This window comes from Pipistrellus hanaki, assembly GCF_964339955.1.
Source record: "Pipistrellus hanaki genome assembly, chromosome: 2".
NCBI lineage: Eukaryota > Metazoa > Chordata > Mammalia > Chiroptera > Vespertilionidae > Pipistrellus > Pipistrellus hanaki.
In genome coordinates, this window is record NC_140504.1 from 181,936,048 (window position 1) to 181,963,718 (window position 27,671).

The 27,671-nt window shown below is 48.2% G+C and overlaps 2 protein-coding genes across 11 annotated transcripts in view; one reads left to right on the top strand and one right to left on the bottom strand.

The window, feature by feature from the left end:
* The first annotated feature begins 8,660 nt into the window (after window positions 1-8,660).
* FABP3 (fatty acid binding protein 3) lies at window positions 8,661-16,842 on the top strand. Of its 2 annotated transcripts, none has more exons than XM_084874375.1 (4): window positions 8,661-9,972; window positions 13,026-13,198; window positions 14,983-15,084; window positions 16,519-16,842. In XM_084874375.1, the coding sequence occupies exons 1-4, from the start codon at window positions 9,900-9,902 to the stop codon at window positions 16,570-16,572; spliced, it is 402 nt and encodes a 133-aa protein (XP_084730501.1). In that variant the 5' UTR covers window positions 8,661-9,899; the 3' UTR covers window positions 16,573-16,842. The 2 variants fall into 2 exon arrangements, 1 of the variants encoding a protein (XP_084730501.1); XR_014794162.1 differs by having other exon boundaries at window positions 9,794-9,972; window positions 14,983-16,153; window positions 16,348-16,842.
* A 636-nt stretch (window positions 16,843-17,478) lies between these two features.
* ZCCHC17 (zinc finger CCHC-type containing 17) overlaps window positions 17,479-27,671 on the bottom strand; it is a 39,740-nt gene continuing 29,547 nt past the window's right edge. For 8 of the 9 annotated variants that reach the window (XM_084874363.1, XM_084874362.1, XM_084874369.1 and 5 more), the window contains 2 exons: window positions 27,085-27,227; window positions 17,479-18,374 (listed from right to left, as the gene is read on the bottom strand). In XM_084874363.1, coding sequence (XP_084730489.1) covers window positions 18,213-18,374; window positions 27,085-27,227 — 305 coding nt within the window. In that variant the 3' untranslated portion in view covers window positions 17,479-18,212. The remainder of the gene's footprint in view (window positions 18,375-27,084; window positions 27,228-27,671) is intronic. The other variant, XM_084874370.1, reaches the window with a different exon arrangement.

Below are 27,671 nucleotides of genomic sequence, written 5' to 3' on the forward strand. Positions count from 1 at the left end.
AAATGGTGAAGGACTTGAGCCCATCTGGCCTGACCCCCCTGCCGTGGAGATGGGAACACGGAAGGAAGAGACTGGGTCAAGGTCGAGGGTCAAGGCGAAGACTGTCCCAGGCAAAGGCGATGTGAAACAGGGGTAAGCCATACAATACCTAGGGCCAGTCTTCCTGCTCTCAGCCCTGGTTCTCATCTACACATTGGGGGCCAGGATACCAGTACTTACCTCACTGCTGTTATCAGGGTGATAGGAGTTACAGACAGAGAGCTGGTAAGTGCCACATCGGTGTCTGTAGCAGATTTCTGTACTACACTTTGCAGCATAAAAACCTTCCCAACACCTGCAACCCCCCTTTGTCCCTTCCGACAACCCTAAGAGGTGGACATCACTACCCCCTGCACACGAGGAGGAAACAGGCATACAGAGAGGCTGACAGGCCAAGTTCATACAGCTGGTGTCTCAGCTGCCCTGCCCGGGCCTCTCCCCCTCCTCCTCGTCCTTGCCACTAACTCATCCCTGGGAGAGGGGGCCAGAGAGCCAGATGGAGAGCCAGCCCTTGGGTCCTGATGCTGCCCTGATGATTCCACTGCAGGGAGGACACCTTTACCCATCATCCCCTCAGGAGGCTGATCCCGTCCTTTTTGTTTTTTAATTAAAAAATATACATACAGAGAGGAAGGGAGAGGGGACAGAGTCAGAAACATCAATGGGAGAGAAACATCGATCAGCTGCTTCCTGCACACCCCACACCTGGGATGTGCCCACAACCCAGGCACATGCCCTTGACCAGAATCAAACCTGGGACCCTTTAGTCCGCAGGCTGACACTCTATCCACTGAGCCAAACCAGTCAGGACCTGATTCTGTCCTTGGTCTTAGCCTTGGTCTTCCCACCTCCCACCCCTAAAGGGAGAACTCTCTCATCAGAGGCTCCAGTCCTGGTGGCGCCCTCAGCCTGCCCCGTCCTCCCTGCAGATGCCTCCTTCCTCGTGTGTCTCTTACTGCAGAGCCCAGGGAGGCTTCTCCTCACAGCTCCCAGCCCCTAAGACAGCTCGAGCCACGCAAACAGCTTTGGCCCTGTGCCTGCTTCCTGGAACACACCTGGCCCCGGACTCCTGAGGCCAAGTTCACTCTCTGCCAGGCCCCCTGCCGCGGCTTGCCAACTCTCCCCAACCAGCCTCAGCTGGCCTCCTAGAGATGCCTGAATCTTTCCAGGATCTCGAGCAGGCTGCTCCTGAATGAAGTGCACTCTGGGGAGTGACACTGCACCATGGGAGCTAATTATACTTAACCTCGTAGTATCTGTGTTCTCTCACAGGCAGCATTTCCCTTCGATAGAGCAGCCGTTGGGGAAGGAGCCGGGGCGGCCCCATGTCTGGGATATGGTTTGATTACTTCCTGGAAACAGGCCTGTCCCCAAAGAGAGCTGCCACTGAGAACTCGCTGGGAGGTTCTAGCAGGGGGAGGAGAGCACGGCGACTCCTATGCCCTTGACCACAGCGAGGTCCTCTCCTCGAGCGGGAAGGTCCTCCTCTTCGCACATGGACAGGGAGGAAGGGCACCCCCAGATCACCCTCACATTCTGAGAGCTACCAGTGAGCTTCAGGCGACACCTAGGTGCCCAGAAAGGCAGTTCTCGCCTGGGACTGAGGCTAAGATCGTAAGAAACTAGAAAAATTCCTTGGCAAGTGCAATGGGGAAACAGATAGGTAGCCAACAGCCGAACAAACTAACCGAACAATGTACAGACAGAGACAGAAGTCAGGAGGGCAGAGAGCCCCAGGTGCCTAGTGAGGGCCAAACCTCACCCCTAGGGCGGCCTTTCCTCTCTCCCCCCACCCCTCTCCTTATCACTGATCTTGTGGTCGGGGGCCCTTCCCTGACCTTTCCTCCCCAGAGATAACGTCTATGTCTCACAGGTCTTTCAGCTCCAGGCCCAGAAAGCAGCAGAACTAGACAGGCAAAGCCAAGACCAGCTGCAATAACCACTGGCCTCCTGCCCTGGCCAAACAGTGGACGCCTGACCCTTAGAAGTCTCTTAAACTCCCAGATGTAAAAAACCCTCAAAACGAAGAATCCAGCTACGGCTCTCCGGAACACGGAAAGGAAGAGACTGAGTCATTTCTGTTCCCCTCTGCTCTTCTCCTCTCCCCCTCTTCGTCCCCCACATGCGTGTATCCGAAACTCTAAGGCAGGGGTCCTCAAACTTTTTAAAGTGGGGGCCAGATCACGGTCCCTCAGAGAGCTGGAGGGCCGGATTATATGAACTACTAATTCCTACTGTTAATTCCTACTGTAACACCTCAGCTGCGCTCACTGCCCAAAAAACCTGGCGGGCCGGATCAGACTCCTCTGCGGGCCGCATGTGGCCCACGGGCCGTAGTTTGAAGACCCCTGCTCTAAGGCATCCCAAGAGATTTGCAACCAGGGGAGGAATGGGCAGTGGCAGCTCATCCCGGGTTAACCTTTAACCCCCAGCACCTGTCCCCAAGGCCCCTTCTTCTCTGACTCTCAGTGAGCGGACAGCAGCCCTGCCTACCTTCCCTCCTGTTGCTGCTTCTGTCCTAAGCCCGCCCTTGTTTCACTCTCCCGGCTGGAATAAGCGTACTATCAAAATCACCCCCACTCACGCTGTGAAGTCTTTCTTGCACGAAGTCAAGAACCCACACGCTACCGGCCCAGCCTGAGGCAGACCGGTGGGGCCGGTCCCCTTTTTGGTGACAGGACTGCTTGGGGCCTCACTACACAACGGAAATGGCCCAGTCCCGGGGCCCACGGGGATGGAGTGAAAAAGAGGACGCGAGATGGGATCCTTTGGCAGGAGGAAAGCTGAGAACAGCAGCAGAATTCTCAATCAGAGAGAACACTGCTCTCTTTGCTCTGGAGAGACTGCCGCTCCACAGAGCCGTGCCAGCCCCTGTACCAGGCCCTGTGGACACAGCACAGGGCACGTGGACCGGGACCTGGTGTCACAGGAAAGAGACTCTGGAACAAAAGGAGCCCAGGAAAGCAGGATGAGAGCTGTGATAAGGAAGGAGGGGCTTCCCGAAGGAAGGGACAGTTACTAAGCTGAAAGCTAACGAGTGACGAGGGGTTAGAGGGAGGAGTAGAGGCGAGGGAGGAAGACTATGTTAGGTGCACACGGCAAGTGAGAAACACGGCGCCCCTTCGAGGTACTAGAAGGGTGGCGTGACTGCAGTGCAAGGCGAAAGAGAGGTGGGCAGGGGTCAGAGCCAGAGGGCCATGGGGCATGGGATGGCGGTGCTGTGCTGAGGCCATGAGCAGCCAGAGAGGGAGGCTGAGAAGAGAAACAATTAATCTTTGTGCATCACTCCCAGGCTTATACTGCCTTATCTTCCCAGAGCCCTTGGGCGGCCAGCTGGGTGCTTTTTTTTTTCCCCCTTTGCATTTTTTAAAAAAGTTTATTGATTAAGGTATCACATAATTGTCCTCATCCCCCCATTCCCATCCCAAACCCCTCCCCATATATGCCCCCACCTCCCTGTTGGCCACTGGCTAGGCCCATATGCATGCACACAAGTCCTTTGGTTGATCTTTCCCCCTTACCCCCACCCTCCCCTACTTTCCCTCTGAGGTTTGAGAGTCTGATCGCTGCTTCTCTTTCTCTGGGTCTGTTTTTGTTCGTCAGTTTGTGTTGTTCATTATTTCCTCTAGATGTGTGAGATCATGTGATCCAAGAAATACCCTTGTAAGAACCGAAACTGAGACAAGCCCTAATGGTTATGCTGAGAGGCAAATGAATCAGTCTGTAGTGAGTTCCTTTCTGGACCAACAGTTCTTTTTGAGTCCCAATTTCAATGTCAAACAGTTCCTATGTGTACATGTCAGCCATGCTATTTCAGATCTGGTTGGTGGACAAATGGTGGTCAGCTGGGTGCTTTACAGCTAAAGAAATTGAGACCTGGGGAGACTGTGACGCCCGAAGACACAGCTGGTGTGTGAGTAACAGAGGCAGGATTGGCACCCACGTGGGTCTCACTCCAGAGGCCCTGAGCTAGAGGGATGGCTGGATTCCTCATTCATTCGTCTGTTCATTCATTCATTCATTCATTCAACATTCATTCATGCCTGGAGCAGGATTTCAGTGATAAACTAGAACCGTGGTCGGCAAACTGCGGCTCTGGAGCCACATGTGTCTCTTTGGCCCCTTGAGTGTGGCTCTTCCACAAAATACCACAGCCTGGGCGAGTCTATTTTGAAGAAGTGGCATTAGAAGAAGTTTAAGTTTTAAAAATTTGGCTCCCACCAAAGCTGGTTTGGCTCAGTAGATAGAGCGTCGGCCTGCGGACTGAAAGGTCCCAGGTTCGATTCCTGTCAAGGGCATGTATATTGGTTGCAGGGGGTGTGCAGGAGGCAGCTGATCAATGTTTCTCTCTCATCAATGTTTCTAACTCTCTATCCCTCTCCCTTCCTCTCTGTAAAAAAATCAATAAAATATATATTTTTTAAATTTGGCTCTCAAAAGAAATTTCAATCGTTGTCCTGTTGATATTTGGCTCTGTGGACTAATGAGTTTGCAGACCACTGAACCAGACCAATGAAATAGATCGAACAAGGACAAAGAATACGGGCTTTATTCTGGAAGCCACAGGTAGGACAGCTGGTTTCCGAAGGCAGAGGTGACAACAGCCCCTCCACGCTGAGCCGCACCCCCTCTTCCCGGTAGGGAGAGCCATTGTTTCTCTTTCGGGGAGCGTTCCGCCTCAGGCCACAGCTTCTGGGAAGCAAGCTGGTGCTGAGCACACCTCTCTCCTTGCCATCTTTTGTTCTCTCAGACCCACAGTATCCAGAACTCCGGAGGAACAAGGAAGCGGGTTCCTAGTGGCAGAAGGAACACTCCATTCCGCCCGCGGTGGCTGCAGGTGTGGGCAGAAAAGTGGTTCTCTGAAAAGTCACCTCCCAAGGTGATCTGATCATAAATTCCAAACTGGGCAGGTCACGTGGGTCACCATGTCCCAAGCCTATACCTTTAGTAAGAGGCTTATCTTTGCCCTAAGCAAGCCCTGCGGGTAGCTGCAATGCATGTAGGTGAAGCCCTCTTTGAAATGCCCCCTTTGGACCCTCGTTCTAATTCCAACCCCATCAACCATGGGTGGGCCGTGAGGTCCGAAGGGTTGGCGACCGCAGCTCTAATGCATGACCACACTCTCAGCCCCCTACTTCTAAAGCATGACAACTCTCAAGAAAGCACACAGTCTTAACCAATTTGTAATCCCAGTCCCACCTGGCTTTCTCCTACCTGCACGTCATCTTCCTTATGCTCCCTCCATAATTTCAAAGGCACAAAAGAAACTGCAAACGTAGTCTTGGAAGCTTTTATCCCAGTTTGTTGAAACCTTGCTTCCAGGCACATCTCCTATTGAGCTCAAATAAATTTTATACAAATTCTCTCCAGGTTTGGATGTTTAAAAAAAGAAGGGGAGAGGGACTCGCTTGGGTCTCCAGCTATAATGCTTCTGACAACACCACGCACTGAGGGAGGATTTAGAGGGTATGGAGAAGCCTGAGGGATCTGAGGCAGGCAGACACACAGGGCCCCGCCACCCTTACCAGCCAAAGAGAACAATTCCCAGTTTCAGGAATGTGGGGAGGGGTGCAGTGGGGGCGGACAGCATTCATAGGCGTAGGCCCTACAGGGGCAAAGGGAGTCTCCATGTCCCTGGGTCAGTGGAGCCTCCAGCTCAGCTTCTTTGGCATCTACTTCTGGCATCTCTCCCTGTGCCAACAGTAAATCCCCCAGCGGAGGGAGCAGCTGAAGATGCTGAGTAGGCCTCCCTCCCCCTCCCTGTGGCCCCATGGATCACCCGGTGCTGCCGGCCCATCTCATTGGCTCTCTCCTGGTTACTCATCTCCTTTTCTATCTTCCCAGCCCGTGGTTGCCAGGGAAACAGAGAACAGTGATATCACCATAGGGCTAGGGCTGGGGAGATGCTGCTCTTGGCAGCGATTGGTCCTGCTGCTTGCCAGATGTTATATCCACCCTGGACCTTCCAACAGCAAGAACGAGTGGAGGAAACGTGAGTCCTTGCCCCTCTCTCCAAAATGGTAGTGAGCTTAGCAGGGCAAGGAGGATGCAGTAATCAGAGGGATGAAGAGAAAGCTGTGCACACTTGGAAAGAAATCTGAGAACCAGGCAGACAGGAGATAGGGTGCGGATTAGGAGTCAACTTTGGTGACTCAGGTCTGAGCATGATGGGAGATGGGGGCAGGGCAGTGAGACTAGTGGGTCTCAGGTGTGTCTAGAGTTCCTCAAAGCACCCTGCTATTCAACACGGTCCCCAAGGACTTTCTGGCAGTATCCCCCTCAACCCGTCCTAAATAGCTCTATCACCCCTTCCTCACAACGCAGCAGTTTCTAATGCTGCCTCAGAAGAAAGAAAAGTGAGGATTAGAGAAGCAAAGCTACCTGCTATGGGTGGCCCAGCAAGTGAGGGGCAGTGCTGTGACCAGATCTTAGGACTCCTGTACTGTCCATGGATATAACAATAATAATAATAACAACAACAACAACAGCAGAAGTGAACATTATTTATTAAGTTTACCATGCTCAGTATTTTATTTTTAATTCTTTCTCTCTCTCTCTCTCTCTCTCTCTCTCTCTCTCTTTAAAAAATATTTTTTATTGATTTTTTACAGAGAGGGATAGAGAGTTAGAAACATCAATGAGAGAGAGACATCAATCAGCTGCCTCTTGCACACCCCCCACTGGGGATGTGACCGCAACCAAGATACATGCCCTTGACCGGAATCGAACCTGGGACCCTTCAGTCCGCAGGTGACACTCTATCCACTGAGCCAAACTGGTTTCGGCATGCTCGGCATTTTAAATGCATTTTCTCATTTGATCCCCCAACACCTCTATGGGGTAAATACTGTCATTACCTCCATTTTCAAGATCCAATGGAGCCTAAGTGAACAGCTACATAGCTGGACCACAATGCAATCTATCTGCCGCCCCAGCTCTCCAGCACTGCATCGAAAAGACCTTGCAGGGAGACAGCTCTGGCCCCTGGGTCTCCAGCCACTCAGTCCTTGAGAGAGAAGGCCCTGTGTCTAAAGGCTGTGACCTTGAGTCAGAAATCCTCCCACTCCCGTCCTCCCCGGGCACCTGCTCCAGCAGTGAGGTCACCAGGCTCCATGCCCAGCCCTGAGGCCTGTCCCTGCAGCTTTGGCAGAAACAGGCCCCTCAGCCTTCTGGCAAGCGGATTTGTCCAAAAGAACCGAGACCTTGGGGGGAAAGAGGGCTCTTCCTCCCTGGCCTCCTTCCCAGAGAGTCGGGGAAACGGAAGTAGGGGCAGATGTTCTCCGCTTCCACACGGAGAAACTGAGGCCCAGCAAGGGGCGTCGGCCACACTGGAAATGTGTGGCAGAGCTGCAGGGGCCCGGGGCTACTGGGCCTACAGTCCTGCATGTCCCCCTGGGTGTCCTCTGCTGGCTGTTCGGTTGGGCACCAATGTGTAACGGGACCACCAAGGGGTCTGGGCTGCCTGTCACTACTTGAATCATACCTATATGAACATTTATTCCAATACTGCTGACTCTGGGAGAGCAGCAGGCCATTCGCAAAAATGTGCTCTGCCTCTCCCCATAAGCCAGCTGCTTATATCGGGTAAAAGGACAAAGATTGCGTGGGAATCACAGTAGGAATCACAGGTATGGGAACGCAGGCACGGGGTAATCATTACAGGTGACAAGTCATGTGGGCTGGAGGCGGGCGGGGGGAGGGGGTCGCACAGGGAGGAGCTAGAGACCAGATTACAGGTAACAGGGACTGGGGCTGTAAAGAGTGGGTGCCTCTGGGACTAGATTGTTCCAGCCAGGAGGTTGTAAATCTTCCCATAATGATAGGCAGTTTTCGGGACAGGAGGATGGACTGCATTCCGATGTTAGCACCCATGTTCCAGGGAGTATAGCTCTCAGCAGGGTGAGATTATGCTTTCTCTAATCAGAAGAGAACCATCACAGTTACCGAGCAGGATTAACATTTCTTTTCTTTTTTTTCTTTTTTTTAATATATTTTATTGATTTTTTACAGAGAGGAAGAGAGAGGGATAGAGAGTTAGAAACATCGATGAGAGAGAATCATCGATCAGCTGCCTCTTGCACACCCCCTACTGGGGATGTGCCCGCAACCAAGGTACATGCCCTGGACCAGAATCGAACCCAGGACCCTTGAGTCTGCAGGCCGACGCTCTATCCACTGAGCCAAACCGGTTTCGGCAGGATTAACATTTCTTATCATTATAGCTGGTCCCCCATATCCCATTTCTGCCCCCAACAAACGCAGAGCTTCCTGGCAGGGATTTGCTGATCCCCACTTCCTCTGGGAAGTAGTCTCCCCTGAGCCACCAGATCAGGCCAGGCCTTCCGTTAAAGCCACCACGATAGTTCTGCGGCTGCCCACCCAAAGGTGAGTTATGTGTGTCTTATTCCTGGTTGTCTCTCCAGAGCCTAGCCCAGGGCCTGGCACAAAATAGGTGCTTTAATAACTAAAATGAATGGCTCCTCTAAGCTCTGGTTTGCTCATCGGTAAAACAGGGATAATAACAATACCTATATCATGGACTGCTTTAAAAGTTCAACGAAACATGAATGTACTTCATGCCCTCAGCATGCGGCACACGTCAATACAATGCGGGTCTTATTATTTATTAAAGTATATTTTTATCGATTTCAGAGAGAAAGGGAGATAGAAACATCCATGAGAGAATCATTGATGGGTTGCCTTCTGCACACGCCCTCCTGGGGACTGAGCCACAATCCAGGCATGTGCCCTGATCAGGAACAAACAGGGACCTCCTGGTTCTTAGGTAGATAGATGCTCAACCACTGAGCTCCGCCAGCCGGGCAGGTTATTATTATTAACGGTGCCTTATGGACTGTGGAGTGTCCACCATGCAGCCGTCTCCTTACAGGAGGTGGACAAAGATTAGAGAAAGGGCAGCAGGTGAGGGGCAGAATTTTCGAAGGAGGATGAGGGGGAAGGACAGAAGCAAATGCCCAGAGCTGTGCGCAGAGGTCACAGAGACCTGGGGCGTTGGCCGGGTGTGTGGGGAGTTGGACTGCTGGGCGGAAAGGCGCGCGCACGGCGGACATTCCTCCGGGCGGGGCGAGCACGTGTGGGGCGGGCATGGCGGCGGGGTCACGCTTTCGCCGGAGCAGTCGGAGGGCACAGGGGCAGCGTAGCCCCTGACGGTGCCCCGGTCACTCTCCCCGCCGCCAGGCATGGGGAGTGGTCGGAGAGGCAGATTCGGGAGCCGGCTAGACCAGGCTTGCTTGCACTGGGGCTCTCATTCACCTTCGTTTCCTGCGACCTTGGCAGGTCCCCTCCGTCTCCGCACCTGGAAAAAGCGAGGACCGAGATGCCCGCGCCGAGAAGAGCCAGCCAGAGCTTTCCCAACGTGGGCATCAGCCCAGGGGCGGGTTTCCTTTCTCCTGTCATCTCTCATCTCGGCCCGAGCTCCACGCCGGGGAGGGGAGGGGATGAGTGACGGTTGGGGCACGCGCCCCCGCCCGCCGGCACCGCGCCCCCAGGCTTTCTTCTCGGATTCCAAGGACGTGGGGGTCCGGGGAGGAAGCCGGTCCGTCCGCCCGCAGCTCCGGGCAGGGACCGGAGGCCGGCAGCGGCGCTGACGCAGGCTCGCCTGGCACCGCCGGCTGCCCACTTCGCCCCGGCGCGCTGGGGGAGGGGCGGCCAGCCCCCGGAGGGTGAGCGCCACCCGGGCCTCCTATTTCGGGAGCTGGGATGGGGGTGGGGGTGGGCCACGCCTCGTCACGTGACACGGGGGTTATTTAAAGCGGCAGCGCGGGCTGGGAGCCGGGGTCCCGCAGTCCTTCCACTCCTGCTTTGCCGATTCTCCGTTACCAGCCTAGCCCAGCCTCACCATGGCGGACGCCTTCGCAGGCACCTGGAAGCTGGTGGACAGCAAGAATTTCGATGACTACATGAAGTCCATCGGTGAGCGGGGTTCGGGATGCTGGGCTGGGGAGGGTCTGGCCATGTGCCCGTCCGGCGCAGCGCTCCCGCCCTGGCTGGTACCCTGCGAGCCTGCTGCATCCCTCCTGACCAAGGTTGGATGGGGAAAGGGGCCCGGAAAAGGCGGCAACCTGGACTAGGCCTGTTGGGAGGGGGCTTTCAGGGTCTGAACCTGGCGGATTCCCAGGTGGGGAGGCTCAAGGAAGCGGATGAGCCGGTGAATCGGGGGTTGAGAGGGGCTTTTCGGGAAGAGGGGTATGGATAAAAAAGGTAGGAGGCTGACTAGGGGAAGGAAAGAACAGGAGCACGGGCGGTTTAGGAATTGGAAACTGTGAACACAGGAAGGGAATGGTGCGGGCAGCGAGTGTACTGTGGCCTGCAGAAGCAGTGGATTTCCGGGAGGAGGGAGACGGAAGAGTGGGTAACCCCAGCAATGGTATATGAGAAGGTGAGCGAGGAACCCAGTTAGCAACAGCCCCTGCTTCTCCGTGTTGGGTTAGGAGGATGCCCTTTCACCAGCCGGTCTCTGACCTTGCCTGCAGTGGTGTGTAACCAGGCTGATTTTGATTTAATCAGGGTCTGAGCCTAGTGGTGAGATGGGGCTAGAGGCCCCAGCATCAGTAACAACCCAAGGCCTAGCCACTCAGTGGGGAAGAGCCCAGGGGAGAAAGCCATTGGACTCCCAGGGTGCAGCAAGGCCAAGACCTGTTAACCACGGGGCAGGAGGGGTACATGAGGTGGTCTTTGCTCTAGGCAGGCGTGGTGTTGGGATGCAGAAGAGTAAAAACTCAAAGAATCTTGCAAGTGAGATCCTTGCAGATTCTCATACCTTGCTTAGTTCAACAGATAGGGAAACTGAGACCCAGAGAAAGTAGAGACTGTCATAAAAATTCCACAGCAAAGCAGAAAACCTAGATTTATTGATCTGCAACCCTGATCAGTTCCCATATGGGCCCCGCGGGCGCGGAAGTGGCTGGAAATGCTTATCTAATGATTGACCTCAGCCCTCCCTGAAATCCCAGCTATGAGGTTAGCCTAGATAGAAGATCTATCTCCAGGCTGGGGTCGGGAAAACCGGAATGTTGATCCTGGTCACGCTATGTTCTGTGCCTTCCTCCCTGGGAAGGCGGGCTGGATTTCAGCTGATACCCAAAGGGGAAAAGACCCACTCCAGGCACCTCTCACCTCAGTTCCTAACCTTTTCCTGAAATAGGGATTACAAATATTGGCTCTTGAGGCCTACCTGTTCCGGACGATGGCTACTGACTCCTGAGCTGTTGGGGAAGTTGGAATGCCCAGGGTTTGTTCCGTCTCCCACAGCAGATGCCAACAGAAGACCTGGTCCCTGAAGTGGGCGGCAACATCCTTCCCACCATAGCTCCCTTATTTTGCCCCAGCTTGGGCTAGGGGCTGACAGTCCACCCGTCTACTTTTCTTGTTATACTGGTAGGAAGGCTGAGACCCACGGGGGAGAAAAGCCCCTCTTGAGCGCTCAGTAAATAGCTTCAGCTTCATTTCTAAGCAGAGCCCACCTCTTCCCAAGTCTCCCAAATTGTCAGCCAGGTGTCATTCTCAGTTTCTCCTGGTTTAGTTCCTCCTTCCCTCTCCAGGGGATTCCTTCCTCAAACACTCCGCTCCTCCAGGTAGGTCCTAGGCAAACAGAGCTCCCTGTGCAGTGATAAGGCCCAGCTCTGCTGCCCAGTGGAACTGGCCTGACTCACTCTGACAGCGGGGGGTAAGGCCAAAGTCCCTCACCGGCCAGGCTGGGTGGGCCAACTGCAAGTAGCTCCAGAGGTAGCCTAGGCCCATTGTTTTATACTAAGGGTTCTAAGGGGGCAAAGGTAGTACCAGTGATCAGATACACATCACAGGAGGCAGAATGGCCCAGGAATAGCAAACAGTTTTGGAGCCTAGATCAAATCTGGGTCCAGTCAAATAGACAATAAAACACCTCTCAGGGCTGTTATGAGCATTTACAGTGCAATAACCCATGGAGGGCATGGGATAAGTTCCTAGCTGCCAACAAGCTCTATGTAACCAGGCACATTTGGGGACTTTAAAAGACAGATCACACCATCACACCTTAGACTTTGCCTAAGGGCTCTTTGTTCCACTCTTTTGCAGGACACTTAGGATTTTGCCAGCACCCAGGGAAGCTATACTTAGGTCAGAAGGGGGCGAGTCTCCATCGGGCCTTAGACCAGGAGCCAGGAAACCTGGATCCAAGTCCTGACCGCACTACCACTTTAGGCCTTTTCTAAATCTGTACAATGACCAACAAACCCTTCTGCCTACTTCCTACATCTGGCATAAGAGACTTTGCCATATATGGGGGACAAAAGCACTAGTGCATCTCAAGGTAGAAACTTCCAAAGGTGGAACACTCATATCCCAAAGCCTTGGGAGGAAAAGACCCCATTTCTTCCTTAGCCTGTGGCTTGAAATCTATACTTAGGTCAGGAGGGGGTGGGTGATCTGTCTTTTAAAGTCCCCAAATGTGCCTGGCTACATAGAGCTTGTTGGCAGCCAGGAACTTATCCCATGTCCTCCATGGGTTATTGTACTGTAAATGCTCAGATGCCCTACCAGGGAACCCTATGCTCCAGCCCGAGGCACTTTAGCTAGCAGGTAAGTGAGCTCTTCAGTCAAACAGTTCCGATTTGTGACCCTGGGCTTTTCTGTTTTTGCATCTGGAGAAGTGGAGATAATATATCAACCCTTCAGGAAGACTGGGAGGATTGAATGAGGCAACACATACACAGTTTTTAACATAGAAAGCACTCAATAAGTTATTCTAATCTCAGCTCTGCCACCAAATTGCTGTGTAATGCCTGTCCCTTAAGTTCTCATCTGTCTAATGGGATCAACAGTGTCTCTTCACCACATAAGACTGAATAATTTTTTAAAAAGACCATACAGTCTTGGAAGGTCCTCATCCTCTCCTTCCCTTTCCCACATCCAGCCTGAGTTGTTCAGAGTTCCTTACACCCCTCCTCTCCTCCAGCTTATACTTATAGCTTTTCCTCTGCCCTTAGGTGTGGGTTTTGCTACCAGGCAGGTGGCCAATATGACCAAGCCTACCACAATCATCGAAATAAATGGGGACACGATCACCATAAAAACACACAGCACCTTCAAGAACTCAGAGATCAGCTTCAAGCTGGGAGTGGAGTTTGACGAGACAACGGCAGATGACAGGAAGGTCAAGGTGAGTCAGGGAATGGGGCATGGGAAATGCAAGACATTGAGACCCTGAAGGGGAATGAGCTGGTAGTCTTGGAGGCTATTATTGTAGTGGGAAATTGAAATAGACAACAGCCTTAAAGCCTCTACTGGAATGTTCCAGTGCTGAATGCATTAGTCCTGTTCTGTTTTCCTCCATTTTGGGGAAGCATCCACCAGCTGCCTCTGGGAGTGAGCAGCAGAGTCAGTTCTGACCTCAGTGTTTGCTCCTTCTCTAGCTGCGTGACCTTGTGAACGACATGCAATAACTCTTTCTTTTCTCTTCCAAGATGGGGGAGTGTTGTGGCCATGGATGTTACCTCAAATGCTTTAGGAATGATGCCCAGAAGTCAGGGCCCTCCACTGAGTTAGCAGGTCATCCTGGCCTCCAGCAAGGGAGGAAGCTGGGGACAAGGAGTGAGATCCACTCAGATGCTTCCTCCTCCAGGGCTTGGCCAATGACCCTGAAGAAGTATTTCCAATGCCGCCAGTCCACAGGCAGGAGAAGCTATGATCTGGACAGGGCATTGTCCTGCATGTGTCTGTAGTATCTTCTGACCAAGCCTTAGTCCACGTCCTCAGGGCTGTCACCTGCCAGTGGCTCTTTCTTGGCAGCTTCCCTCAAGCCTCCCCTGGGCTAGGCCTGGGAAAGAGGACTAAGGGTCTTTGACCTCTACAGACTCATCATTCAGCCCTCAGCCATTTCCCTTCCTCACAGCTGCCACCGGGAAGGATCTGGTCTCTTCCCTGTGGAGGAAGCTGGAGCTCATCCCAGAATTGCAGGGGATGCTGCCCAAAGATGCAGCCTATCTGGGAAGTAGCTGCCCCTACCACATGCCTATACTTCCTTGAACTAGCCTACCTGGAGGGCCAAGAACCCCGACTAAAGGCAACAGTAGTTCCCTGGGATGCCTGGCTAAAAATAATTTGCTGAATGGGCAAAAACTAAGGGGATTAGAAATAAGGCTACGTCAGCAGCCCCCACCCAGCCCTCCCAGCCCCAAACATATGAACACAACCTTCTGAGATTCTTCTACTGAGCTCTACTCAGTCAGGGTCCCTTAGCCTGGCCTAGACCACCCCCCCGCCCCCCCCCAAAAAATTTAAATTTCTAGAGAATGGGAGAGCTGCCAAGTGAGAACCAGCTGATGCAGGCTGGTAGTACCCGGAAGACCAAGTGGGCATTTGGCCAGGGCTGTGGAATACTCCAAGGGCACCCAGTCCCAGGCCCTGGCAGTTGCTGCCCACTTGTCAGCTGAAGGGATCACATGATGTGGACTAAGAAGAGGGGTGGGAATACAGAGCAGAAGCCCAATTTTCTAATACCCCCCAGCCCCAAGGGTCTTTTAGACATTATATGTGATCATAAGGCTGGAGCCTCCGGACTCTCCTCGCCAGTCTTTCCCAGGGATATAGGTTGGTGCATGACCCTTATCTTAGGAGCACCGGGGCTGTGGCATCACCTAGAATACAAGATAAATGCCTGTCTGAACACTGGTGGCACTTTTCGGAGCCAGGCTGTCCGCCACACTACCTGCCTTTCTACCAGTACCCAAAGGCCCCTTCCCAGCCAGGCAGTACTGGAGCAGAAGCTGGAGGTGAGCTGGATATCCTGCAGGGCTAAGCTGGAGGTGGGCTGCCTGAGCTCTGGGCCTACCACCAACATTAGTTTGGGCCAGAGGCCGAGTCCTCTGTGGCCCAGTGACCAGACCCCATGCTGTCCCTCAATCCTGACTCAGATTACAGCTCTGGCCTCTACCGTTTCCACAGTCCACCGTGACGATGGACGGAGGCAAACTCGTCCATGTGCAGAAATGGGACGGGCAAGAAACAAAACTTGTGCGGGAGCTCGTGGATGGAAAACTCATTCTGGTAAGACGGAAAACTCTGGAGCCTTTCCCAGTGGTTACCACTGCTGCCCCTTCAGCCAAGCATGTCGTAAAAAGCCAAGGTCTCCCCCTGGCAGCACTGGAAGCTGGGACAGTGGAGGGTGGAGAACATGTTGGGGTGATATTGGGTGGGAATTTTTTGTGTAGTGCTTTGGACTCACATCTCAGGCCTAGGTTCAAATCTCAACTTACAGGCTGTATGACTTTGAACAAACCACCTTTGAGTCCAATTGCAACAATAGCAACACTAACCCTGGAGGGCTGCTGGGAAGTCTGAATAAGACAGTGGACGCAGAGTACAAAGCGTCACTGATATGGGAGGGAGACAGCAGATGCTCCACAGCCTTAAGTTTCCTGTGTTGCTGCCTCTCCCCAGAGTAGAAAGCAGGGCTCCCACCTTCTATCACAGCATTCCCTCTCCTCCCTAGGACTGTGCTGCCACATGTAAAGCCTTTGAGCAATAACAGGCTGGTGACCTGACTGTTCAGGGACAAACCTGGGGGCCTCACTTGGAGAATGTAGACTTGAATGAACACCCTCAGACCTGGGAGCAGAGACAGCAGTCAGCCTTGGTCTCCATCTCCTAATTCCATAGGGCCAGGTTTCACTCTGCCCTTCATGGCAGATCTTCGTGGGTCAGAGCACTCCTGTACTCACACAGAGCAGATCCTTGCAGAGTTAAGAATGAGGTGCCTGCCTGTGGCAGAGGTGCAATATGCAGGACCAAATACACTCTGGGCAATCAGCTATGGTGAGACCATGGGCCTGGCTCCACGATGCCAGGCTGGATGGTGATGGTTTAGGACTCTGGCCCTGGGATTACCCAAGTTAGGGAAGGAAAGGAAGTTGGTGGCCTAGCACAGTCCTTCCCTATGAATCTCTGGATATTTGTATTCACCTGTTGTGTAGACACAACATGCTAGGCGCCATCTTAGGCATTAAGGATGAAGGGAGAAGAATGGTGCAAGGGAAAGAGAAACACTATGGATCTTGACCAACTTACTTCTTCTCTCAAAACTCATTTTCCCAAATCTCTAAAAGAGATTACATGCGTAACTCAACCCTTTGCACTCCGAACCATTCTGGACATTGGCTACCAGCTACTCGACGCTAACAGCGGAAACGTGCGTTGAATTAACTCAATTCCCCGTAATCACTAATAAACTGCCATGTCCCCTGAGAGGGGACATCCGAGTGATATGCTAGAATTCCGATGTCCCCTGAGAGGGGACAGCGGAGTGCAAAGGGTTAAAAACCTGGTGTATTAGAAAAAATTATGTCAAGTGCTTGGCATATAGTAGGCAGTCAATAAATGATTATTAGGATGAAGGCAGAGGGCTTCCCCACCAGAATGGAGTACTTCCAATATGTTTATTCCCTCACCCCTGCCCCAATCGGACTCTCTCTTTCCTTCCAGACGCTCACCCACGGCAATGTAGTGTGTACGCGCACTTATGAGAAAGAGGCATGACCTGCCCACTGCTTCACTGACTGCTCCTCTGCCAACTGGCTAGCCCTGGACTCAGCACCAGATTGCCTCGTCTTTTCCTCTGGCATTTTGTATAAATCCACCTTGGGGGGGAAGGGGGGATACTTCTGGGGTCAGGTGCACCATCCTGGATACAGTTCCAGCTCCCATTGTGTTTTGTTTTTTTTAACTGCATCCAAAGAGTGCTCTCAGGTCAATAAAGCAGAGCCAAGGCCACCGTTGCCTTTTGCCTTTGGTGACATTTCTCCATGAGCCTGTTTCCCTGTGTCTGAGTGGGCAGAAACACCGGCCTGAAGCTCACTCAGGAAGCAGCACTGGATGACACTGAAGTGGACAGTCTCGGGGACGGCAGTAGCTGACCGCCTTACACATATAAAATATAACAGCTATATCTACACCTTGCCTAATTTACTTCCTCTTCATGGCCAAATGAGCTAGTCCAACCTGGACTAATCAGTGGCAGGGCTTCTCCAAGCTTGGCTACCTTGGGCCCACCTGCACCGAAAGCCCTTGGGTCTGGCCAGTTGCCCTTCACTGTGCAATGCTGCAGTCTCTTTTTCCAGAATTCAGGCTCAGGACAACGGATCCAGGCTTGTGCCATTGTGGTGGGAAGAAATGCCCACTGGCCAAGATGACTGCTGAGCTCCCACCAATGCACAGAACATTACTCCCAGTTGTAAAATTCCACTGGTTCTCTGATCAGCTCAGAGGGCTTATTAGTGATAAGAATGCCGTAACCTGCTAGTACACCTGGCTCCGAACCTCAGCAGACCTTTCTCCACGGTCTAAGGTTACATATTAAATATTTTTCTGTCAACTTGTAGATTCAGTGACTTCTAAGTCTGTAAGTTACCTGGGAAGAGGTATAATAGCAATAAAAATTTCCAGTAAGTTGAAAACCAAACACACTTTCATTTAGTGCCAGGCATTGAAGCAGGAACCTGAAGTGGAATCCACTCACTCATAGTATTAAACACAAAGTAAAACCATGAACTTAGCTTGAGCTGTCTGGTTGGTGGTCTGGCAGAATGTCACGCACAAGCTCAGTCACTACAATGGTTTCTGGCTGCGGAACATGGGCTGTCACTTCTAGCATAGCAGAATCGTGTAGGGGGAATGGAAAGAGTGAGCACCACTTCTTATGTTCTCCCTCAGAATACCCATCTCCATCCATCTGCCCCTGTGTTGGATACAGCAGAAATCACCCACCAACCAGCCCAGGGGGAACCAACAGGGAGGGGCCAGGTACTGTTCTCCAACTACAGCCAGACTCCCTTCCACAGCAGTAAATGGCTCTAGCCTGGACTCTTCATAGGAATCAAGCTCTGGCAGTGGCAGCTGGAGAGGGCAAAAGGATCTCCTGCTGAATGAAGGAAACTGGGTGAATGGATGGGTGAGCTGCAGGGGTCACTTGCAAATGGACCAGGAGTGACAAGGAAACAACTCATTCAGGCAGATGCCTTTGACATCTGGCTTCCTGCAGCATGAGAGGAAGCCATCTCCCAGTGGGAGAGTCATGGGGTGGGAGGCCATATTCTCACTACTGAGTGTAGGAGCCAGGGCTGCAAGGGGACAAGACTCCTGGGTCCCTCTTCTCTCAGCCACCCCTCTGCTCTGCACTCTCACTCCTTATGCTTCTTCTTGTGCTTCTTCTTCTTCTTTTTCTTCTTGGACGCCTTGCTGTCCTTTGATGTGTGCCGTGCTCTCTTGCCTGTATCACTCTCAGAGTCTGAACTGTCAGAGTCAGATGACTTCTTGTCTCTATGTTTCTTTTTCTTCTTTTCCTAAAAAGAAAATTTAAAAATTCAACATAGTGTATGTACTGGTACATTTGCTTTTAAAAATCATGACATGTAATCACTAGAGGGCCACTTAATATGCAAAACATTAACTAAAAAGGATAAATTATATCTTCAAGTATTAACAAGAAAAAATGCCCAAAGCAAGTAAAAGGATCAAGTCCTATTACAGTATGTATTCTAGATTCCAGTGTGTTTCACATACATCCCATACAATGTGTACACATATATACATGTACCTGTATATATTTAAAATACACAGAAAACAGTGGAAGGCACACAAAGTGGTAACAAGTATTACCTCGGGAATGTATTTTGTCTTTCACTTTTTACTTCAAATAATTCTGTCCAATTTGATTTTTTTTAAAACAAGCATTATTACTTTCATTTGTAAAAGTACAGATATTAAAGCTGAAAGGAGTCCTTAGAGATCACCTAGTCTACCTAGAGACAGTGCCTCACATGCCCAAGGTCACAGGATAAGAGAGTAATAGATTTAGGACTCCTGACTCCCAGTCTGGTTTCTTTTAGCTCCTGCTGCCAGGGTAAATAACTGCCATCAATTATTAAGGCTCTACCTGCTGTCCTTAAATATTTATCATCTCTAACCTTTATAATAATCTTACAAGATTTTATTGATAAAGAAAAATTTAAGGAAGAACTTCCTCAAAACTACCCACTACACCCTGCTGCCAGAGTAACAGTGCAAACTTATAGAAAATATGGGAGGCAGGTTCCCAGACTTTTGTGGGGTGCCCTGGGCAGTTTTTAAGCTTTGCATAAACCTTCTTGAATTGTAAATGTTTATATTGCCTTAGTAAGGTTTCTAAGAAGGAGAGATTATGGGAAAAGAAGGAAACAGAGTGGAAGAGCACGAAGCTCTGCTCCTATAGGCTTTTTTTTTTTTTTTTTTTTTTATTGATTTTTTACAGAGAGGAAGGGAGAGGGATAGAGAGTTAGAAACTTCTGAGAGAGAATCATCGATCAGCTGCCTCTTGCACACCCCCTACTGGGGATATGCCCGCAACCAAGGTACATGCCCTTGACCGAATCGAACCCGGGACCTTTCAGTCCGCAGGCCGACACTCTATCCACTGAGCCAAACCGGTTTCGGCTCCTATAGGCTTTTAACCAGCATCCTGAAAGCTGTGAGTTTGCCTGAGTGATGCACCACATCTTAGGAGCTGGCAGTGAGAAGTGTGTGTGTGTGTGTGTGTGTGTGTGTGTGTGTGTGTGTGTGTGAGAGAGAGAGAGAGAGAGAGAGAGAGAGAGAGAGAGAGAGAGAGAACACACCAAACCAGGTATTAGACACACACTTGAGCTCTAGCTTTGACACTTACTATTCTATTCTGTAACCTTGGGCACATTATTTCACCTTTACCAAGTTTCCTCAAATGTAAACAGATAAGAATAGAAAAGAAAAAAAAAAGCAAGAGAGAGAGGTCACATGGCTGTGGTTAAGATTTAATGAGATAGTATCTGTGGCTGGAGAAGTTGAAAGCCACTTGCCCCAGATCCCACAAGCAGGGTTGGGATCTGCATGTAAATCACAGGACTGGAAATCTGAATTTTCCTCTGTAGCCTATATAGTCCCTCTTCCTATATAGTGCTGGAGGCCTTGTGGTATGATGATCACTTACTAGCTATGTGACTTGAAATAAGAGATTTTTTTGAACCTTAGTTTTCTTTTTAGTAAATTGCAAGTGATAAATATCTACTTCAAAGGATGCTATTAGTATTAAACAAGACAAATTCTACCTATAGTGCCTGATACATGGTAGACACTCAGGGGTAGCTAGAAGTATTGTATTCTCTCATTTCAGAGAACTCCCAGAATGTTCTAACAGTCTGGCTATGTATCTATGACAGATAAACCCAAGTTTTGAGAGATTAAACAAAAAAAATTTTTGGAGTCTCCAATAGAGTAGAGAGAAGGGGAGCTTCCTAGGCCCACATTACCAAGCTATAGGAACCATGGCTGTGAGGAGCTGAGAGATGGCAAACCAAAGGTTTGGCTTATGGTACTGCACCTTCCTGGGTGGCAAGATCATAGAAGCCCATCACAGACTATATGGGCTTAGGAGTCTCCCCGAGCTCTGCCCCTTAGGTAAGGCAGGGCCCTGGGGAAGTAAATAAGCAAATGCAGAATCTGGCACCCATTCCCCCAAAGCCTGGCCCAACCTGGAAAAATAAATAAGGAGAGTAATAATACTTCCTTACATCCAGTAGCACTAGTTTATCAAGTACTCTGCATCCCCTATCTTTTTTTAAACTATATTTTTATTGATTTCAGAGAAGAAGAGAGAGGGAGAGAGAGAGACATCAATGATGAGAGAGAATTGCTGCTGCACGCCCCATACTGGGGATCGAGCCGGCAACCAGGGCATGTGCCCTGACCAGGGATTGAACCGTGACTTAATGGTTCAAAGGTCAATGCTCAACCACTGAGCCACACCAGCCAGGGATTTTTTTTTTAATCGCCACCTGAGGATTCTAAAAAAAGAAGAAGGGAGGGAGTGAGAGAGAGAAAAAGAAAAAGAAAGAGAGAGAAAGATATGAGAGATTACACCCATCAGACACGCCGACCGGAAACAGAACTCGAAACCTTTCTGGTGTACAGGACAATGCTCCAACCAACTGCAACCCTTACCCTTTTAAAAATATATATATTTTTTTGCCCTAGTTGGTTTGGCTCAGTTGGTAGAACGTTGGCCTGCGGACTGAAAGGTCCCGGGTTCAATTGCGGTCAAGGTCACATGCCTGTGTTGCAGGCTCGATACCCAGTAGGGGACCTGCAGGAGGCACCCGATCAATGATTCTCTCTCATCATTGATGTTTCTATCTCTCTCTCCTCTCCCTCTCTGAAATCAATAAAAATAAATAAGTAAAAAAATTAAATAAATAAATATTTTTATTTATTTCAGAGAGAGGAAGGGAGAGTTAGAGAGAAACATAGATGGGCTGCTTCCTGCATGTTCATGGGGAATTGAGCCCACAACCTGGGCATATGCCCTGACCAGGAATTGAACCGGCAACCTCTTGGTGCATGGATCAATGCACTACCCTTGAGCAACACAGGTTGGGCTGCATCCCTTATCTTTTAAAAAAAAATATATTTTATTGATTTTTTACAGAGAGGAAGGGAGAGGGATAGAGAGTTAGAAACATCAATGGGAGAGAAACATCGATCAGCTGCCTCCTGCACACCTCCCACTGGGGATATGCCCGCAACCAAGGTACATGCCCTTGACCAGAATCGAACCTGAGACCTTTCAGGCCACTGCATCCTTTATTATATAACAACAATATGGTAAGGTAAAAGTTCAGGAATTATTAGTCCCATTTTAGAAATGAGAAAACTGCAAAGCAGAGAAGTACAATGAGTTGATCCACACTATAGTGATGAGAATGTGGTACTTTCTTACTCAGAGTTTGGCATTATTTCCACTTTAATCTCTTTCAAAGATGCAGGCTCAGAAGAAACAAAGAGAAAAACAAATCATTTGAGAACCCTGGCATGCTAGGACATGTACACTACTTAGCAAGGAGAAATAACAAACCTCAATCTTTTTTTTTTTTTTTTTAATATATTTTATTGATTTTTTTTTACAGAGAAGGGAGAGAGATAGAGAGCCAGAAACGTCGATGAGAGAGAAACATCGACCAGCCGCCTCCTGCACCCCCCCACCGGGGATGGCCATTAATTGCTCCCACTCTTGCTTTCTGACTACCTAGTTTACACACAGCAGCCAAAATAATTCTCTTAAAAGTTAAGTTAGAACATATCATTCATCTAGTCAAAACCTCTAATGACATTCATCTTACTCCACATGAAAGGTGAAATCTTCATATTCTTCTAGATAGCCCTGTGCTTCCTCTAACATCCTCTCTTCTCATTCACCTCACTCCAGCTACACCAGCCTCTTTACTATTACTAAACATGCCAACATCAGGCTATTGTACTTACCGAAAAGCTCTGTCTCCACTTATGAGTAGCTTGCTTCCTCGCTTTCTTCAAATATCCACTCAAATGATGCTTTATGAAAAAGGCCTGCCCTTACCACCCTACCTAAATGTCAAGTCACCTATCCCACCTACCCCCATTTTAGTACTCCCTGTCTCTGATAACCAAATTAATTTTTCTCCATAAAACCTATCACTACTTGACATATTAGTACTATTTTGTATTTGGTTTAGCAATTTATTGTCTGTGTTGCCGAAACCGGTTTGGCTCAGTGGGTAGAGCGTCGGTCTGCAGACTGAAGGGTCCCAGGTTCGATTCCGGTCAAGGGCATGTACCTTGGTTGTGGGCACATCCCCAGTAGGAGGTGTGCAAGAGGCAGCTGATCGATGATTCTCTCTCATCGATGTTTCTAGCTCTCTATATCTCTCCCTTCATCTCTGTAAAAAATCAATAAAATATATATATATATAAAAAAAAATTTATTGTCTGTGATCCTATCAGAATGTAGGTGCATGAAAACAGGAATTTTAGCTCTTTCATTCACTATTGTACTTGCAGTGATCAGAACAGAGCTCGGCACACAGTAGATGCTCTTTTAATAAGCTTTTTCTTTATTGATTTTAGAGAGAGAAGGGAGGAGAAAGAGAAACATCGATGTGAAAGAGAAACATCATTGGGGATCAAGTCCTCAACGCAGGCATGTGCCCCAACCAAAAATCGAACCAATGACCTTTTTGGTGCATGGGACAATGCTCAATTAACTGGGCCACACCAGCCAGGACAGCATATGCTCTTTTAATAAATCAGCTTAGAATACAGTGTAAGGGAAGGGACTATGAGAGAGGATACTGGGAAAATGGACAGATTGTGAAGAGTCTTAAAGGAACTCAGATTGTACTGGATGACCCAGTGCTCAAGCAAACTGGACCCAGGACTGGCAATCTCTCTCTTAGATGGGCACCAGAAGTTGTCCTGGACAACAGGACAGAGCCAGTATTGCAGCCAAGAGATGGCATTCCTCTTTCTGTTCTCCCATATATAATTCAGCAGAAAGTAATTATAGTAACCACATCAAAAGAATAAAATTATATTCTGGATCAAACATAGCTAAACTTCACTTTAATCAGTGGACAGCCTGAGACTCGAGGCACATGCTTGCTCAAAATATAGCACTGATTCAGAAAGATTCATGTTGGCACATGATAAGTAAAAGAGGCCAGCAAAGCCCAGACCACAGTTTCCTGGAAAAATTTTCAGGGCTTCATTACAAAAACCTCTATTCCAATTTTGCCAACCACTTCATATCTCATTTCCATTTGAAAAACAGTTTCCTCTTGTCCTAATTATGTCCAACAAAAATCACTTACAGTTTTCAGACACTGGAATAAAAATTGTCACGGTACCAAATCAGTATGTAGAACTAAACCAATGCATACTAGATTTTTAGACAAGGTTATACATTCAATACATGCATTAAAAAAAAGAAAAAAAAGAAAAAAAAAGCCAGGGTTCCAGGTGCTGGAGGGAAGCTGGTGCCATCAGATCAGCCGGGGGAAGGAAGGCTTACTTTTTCTTTCTTTCTTTCTTTCCTTTTTTTTTTAAATATATTTTATTGATTTTTTACAGAGAGGAAGAGAGGATAGAGAGCTAGAAACATCAATGAGAGAGAATCATCGATCAGCTGCCTCTTGCACACCCCCTACTGGGGATATGCCCGCAACCAAGGTACATGCCCTTGACCAGAATCGAACCCGGGACCTTTCAGTCTGCAGGCCAACGCGCTATCCACTGAGCCAAACTGGTTTCAGCAGAAGGCTTACTTTTGCATGAATACCATGCATCAGGCCTCTAGTATATAATAATAAAATTATGTAGTTGAAACTTCCCTTTTTCCTTTTTAAATCAAGTCCCTTGTCTGATCTACAAGGATGCTTCAGAAACTTCAAGAAATAAAGGTATGTAAAGCCAAGTCCTATGTTCAAAATAAAGCAATACTGCAGGCTGGGTGGATCCAGAGTTGTCTCTGTGAAGGAACAAGGCTAAATCTGGCAATGCTAAAGGTTTGCAGAAGGCTTCTGGAAGGCACTAGAAGCAGGGACTTTTGCTAATTTCTATTTCTTTGATTCACAGAATATTATCAAACTAAAATAATACTGCCACTGCTCTAAATCAATGTTTTCCAAGTATTAGTTATTGCTATAATATTGCCACAATTTTTCTTCCATGTGTTTATAACTTGCTATTTATTTACTTAAAATTTTATTATTTTTCTTTTTACTTTAAAAAATGTTTCTTGAAGTACACCAGTGATCCTGGCCTAAAGGGACTGGGCCAAAACTACAATAGAAGTTCAACATTCCCTGAGGGGTCCCAGATTGCAAGAGCACAAGGCCAGACCTGGGGACCCCACCAGTGAATAGAAAAAAAAAAATTTTTTTCTTGAAAAGGGAAACTTTATACCACAACTGTAAATATAAATCTTACATCCCTTGCCGTACATAAAAGAGAACTATAAAAATAGCCCTAGCTGGTATGACTCAGTGGACAGAGCGTCGGCCTATGGGCTGAAGGGTCCCGGGTTCGATTCCAGTCAAGGGCACATGCCTGGGTTGCAGGCTCAATCCCTTTTTGGGGCATGCAGGAGACAGCTAATCAATGATTCTCATCATTAATATTCCTATCACTCTCTCCCTCTCTCTTCTTCTCTGAAATCAATAAAAAATATATAATAAAAAATAATAAAACACATAAAAAAGACAAAACAATGTTTTAGCTACATATAAGTTACTACCTGCTAAAGGCTGTAGCTGAAAACGAATAGGGTTAGACAGTTTGTTTTCACAGGAGGTATTCTGGATTTTAAGTATAATGGAAAAATCACTAAAGATTTTTTGTTCCTGTTGTTGATCCTCGCCAGAGGATATTTTTCCACTGATTTTTTAGGGAGAGTGGAAGAAAGAGGGAAAGACAGAAACATCAATGTGAGAGAAACACATCAATTAGTGGCCTCTTGTACAAGCTGTGGAAGCAACCCAAGTGTCAACAATGAATAAATGAATAAGTAAAATATGGCATATACATACATGAAATATTAAAAAGATTCTGACACATGCTACACCCTGAGGACATTATACTAAGTCAAACAAGACAGTCACAAAAAGACAAAAACTGTATGATTCCACTCAGGGAGGTTTCTAGAGAAGTCTAAATCATAGAGACAGAAGCAGAATAGTGGTTTCCAGGGGTTGGGGCAGGAGAAAATGAGGAATTATTGTTTAATGTGCATAGACTTTCAGTTTTGCAAGATGAAAAGAGTTCTGGAAATAAATGGCAGTACTGATTGCACTGAATTTACTTCATGTCAAAGAATGTACACTTTCAAAATGGTTAAGATGATAAAATTTATGTTATCTGTATTTTACCACAATTAAAAAACAAACATACCCAAAGGCTGAAGGTTTTGGCTTAAGTAACTGGGTGAATGGTAATCTATTCACTGAGATAGAGCAGAATGTAAAAGGAGCAGCTTTGGGTAGGAAATTTTAAAATTTCTCTGGCTACCTTCTCCCTACGCAATCTCTTCCTGTCCTGTGGTTTTGCATACAATTTTATGCAAATAATCCCCAAATTAAGTGTTTGTATCTTTTAAAAAAAATCCAAATCTGTAATTCTATCCCTCACTTTTTCTCTGGAACCTTAGATTTAGATATTCGACTACCCACTTGACATCTTTGACCACGGAGCCATGCCACCAGGGAGAAGATAATACTTAATTTGTAAGATAATGCTCACTGAGAACAAGGACTTGATCACAGTTTTTATATTCCTCAGTTTGCAATGTCTGAAACAAGGTGGCCACAACAAAAGTTTGCTAAAGCTTTAAACAAAACAAAACTCCCAAACATAATAACTGGCCACAATTAGAAAAATACTACACAGCATGAGAACCACTATCTCTTAACCAAACCGTTGCATAGTTTTTCATTTCCTCTGTGTATCATGTGACAAATTACAAATGCAATTTTTGTGCACCACAATCTGTTTTATGGATTCTTCTGCTGTAAGTACTACATAGATAAGAGACTTAATTCACTGAGACAGACATGCTCATCCACCACTTTCTGGTATAATAATTTGACAAAATGTATTAAGAGCCTTAAAGCCCTAATTCAGTAATCTTTTTAAGAATGCAACCAAAGAAAACAATAAGATATGTGGCCAAAAATTTAGGTTGGAAATAATAAAAAATATCCAACAATAGAAAAATCCTATATAATAAAGAGCTAATAAGCTAATTAGACCGAACAGCAGAACAACTGTCTGGACGACCTTCCAGATGAAGCTGGGGCTGCAAGGGCCCACCCTTGCACAAATTTCATGCATCAGTCCTCTAGTTATTAAATAAAACATCACACAGTGGCTCTTAAATCAAGTTTTTGAAGAACACATAAGGACACCAGAAAATGCTTTTAGTAAGTGTAATAAAAGTAGGGTATAAATTATGTCTAGATAACTATAATTTTATGTATATATGTGTGTGTGTATTAAATATTACCTATAAAAACATTAGAACATACCAAAAATACTTTAAGAGTTTCCCTAGGTAGAAAGATAACAGGAGATCCTAATATTCTTTATATTTTTCAGCTTTTCTTACATTTCTGTGCAAAGTACATTTTCATTCTAAAACAAAAAACATGATAAATAAAATAAAAGCACGATGGCACTCACCTTCTTTCTTTTCCTAGAATTCTTTGTAGGGTCAGCCTTATCAAAATCTGCTGCCTTTGCCTCTACCTTCTCCTCATCCTCATCAGGTATCAGAGAGTATTTGGTCCCACCTGGTTGCATGAAACAATCCTTTGCAAAGTGGCCTGCAGAAGAGAAGTAGAAAAGTTGGGAGGAAAAAGCAGGTGAAGCTTCCCCAGAGACTCCTGGAAGGGCTAGCTGGTTCAGGAGGTATTACCAAGTTCATTCAGAGCAGCTATTGGATTTGGGACAGATTTTCTGTCACCTCAAGATGACATTGTTTACTCAACCTGAGCCTGACTTGCAGCTGGTCCTGAAGCTGTGGGAAACACTACTGCTGCTTTGGAAACAGCAGAAGATACAGAGGATGCAGGCTGGTACTGCCCTCTATTAGCAATGAAGCTTAGTCATTTTTAAAGATCTACTTGGAACTTATTCCTGGCAGCAAAAGGCTGTTCCAGAGAGCAGAATGTTTAGTAGAGTGAGCCAAGTGGCAGACCAAGGTCCTGAAGAAAGATAGCTCTCAGACAGCTGGCAGGAGGACAGCATCCAAGCTAACACACAGAGAG

Bases quoted from the DNA above. Each gene is read 5' to 3' on its own strand.
- FABP3 (XM_084874375.1), top strand. From the start codon at position 9,900: ATGGCGGACGCCTTCGCAGGCACCTGGAAGCTGGTGGACAGCAAGAAT. The intron at 9,973-13,025 runs GTGAGCGGGGTT...CTCTGCCCTTAG, and splicing joins TGACTACATGAAGTCCATCG to GTGTGGGTTTTGCTACCAGG. The intron at 13,199-14,982 runs GTGAGTCAGGGA...CCGTTTCCACAG, and splicing joins CAGATGACAGGAAGGTCAAG to TCCACCGTGACGATGGACGG.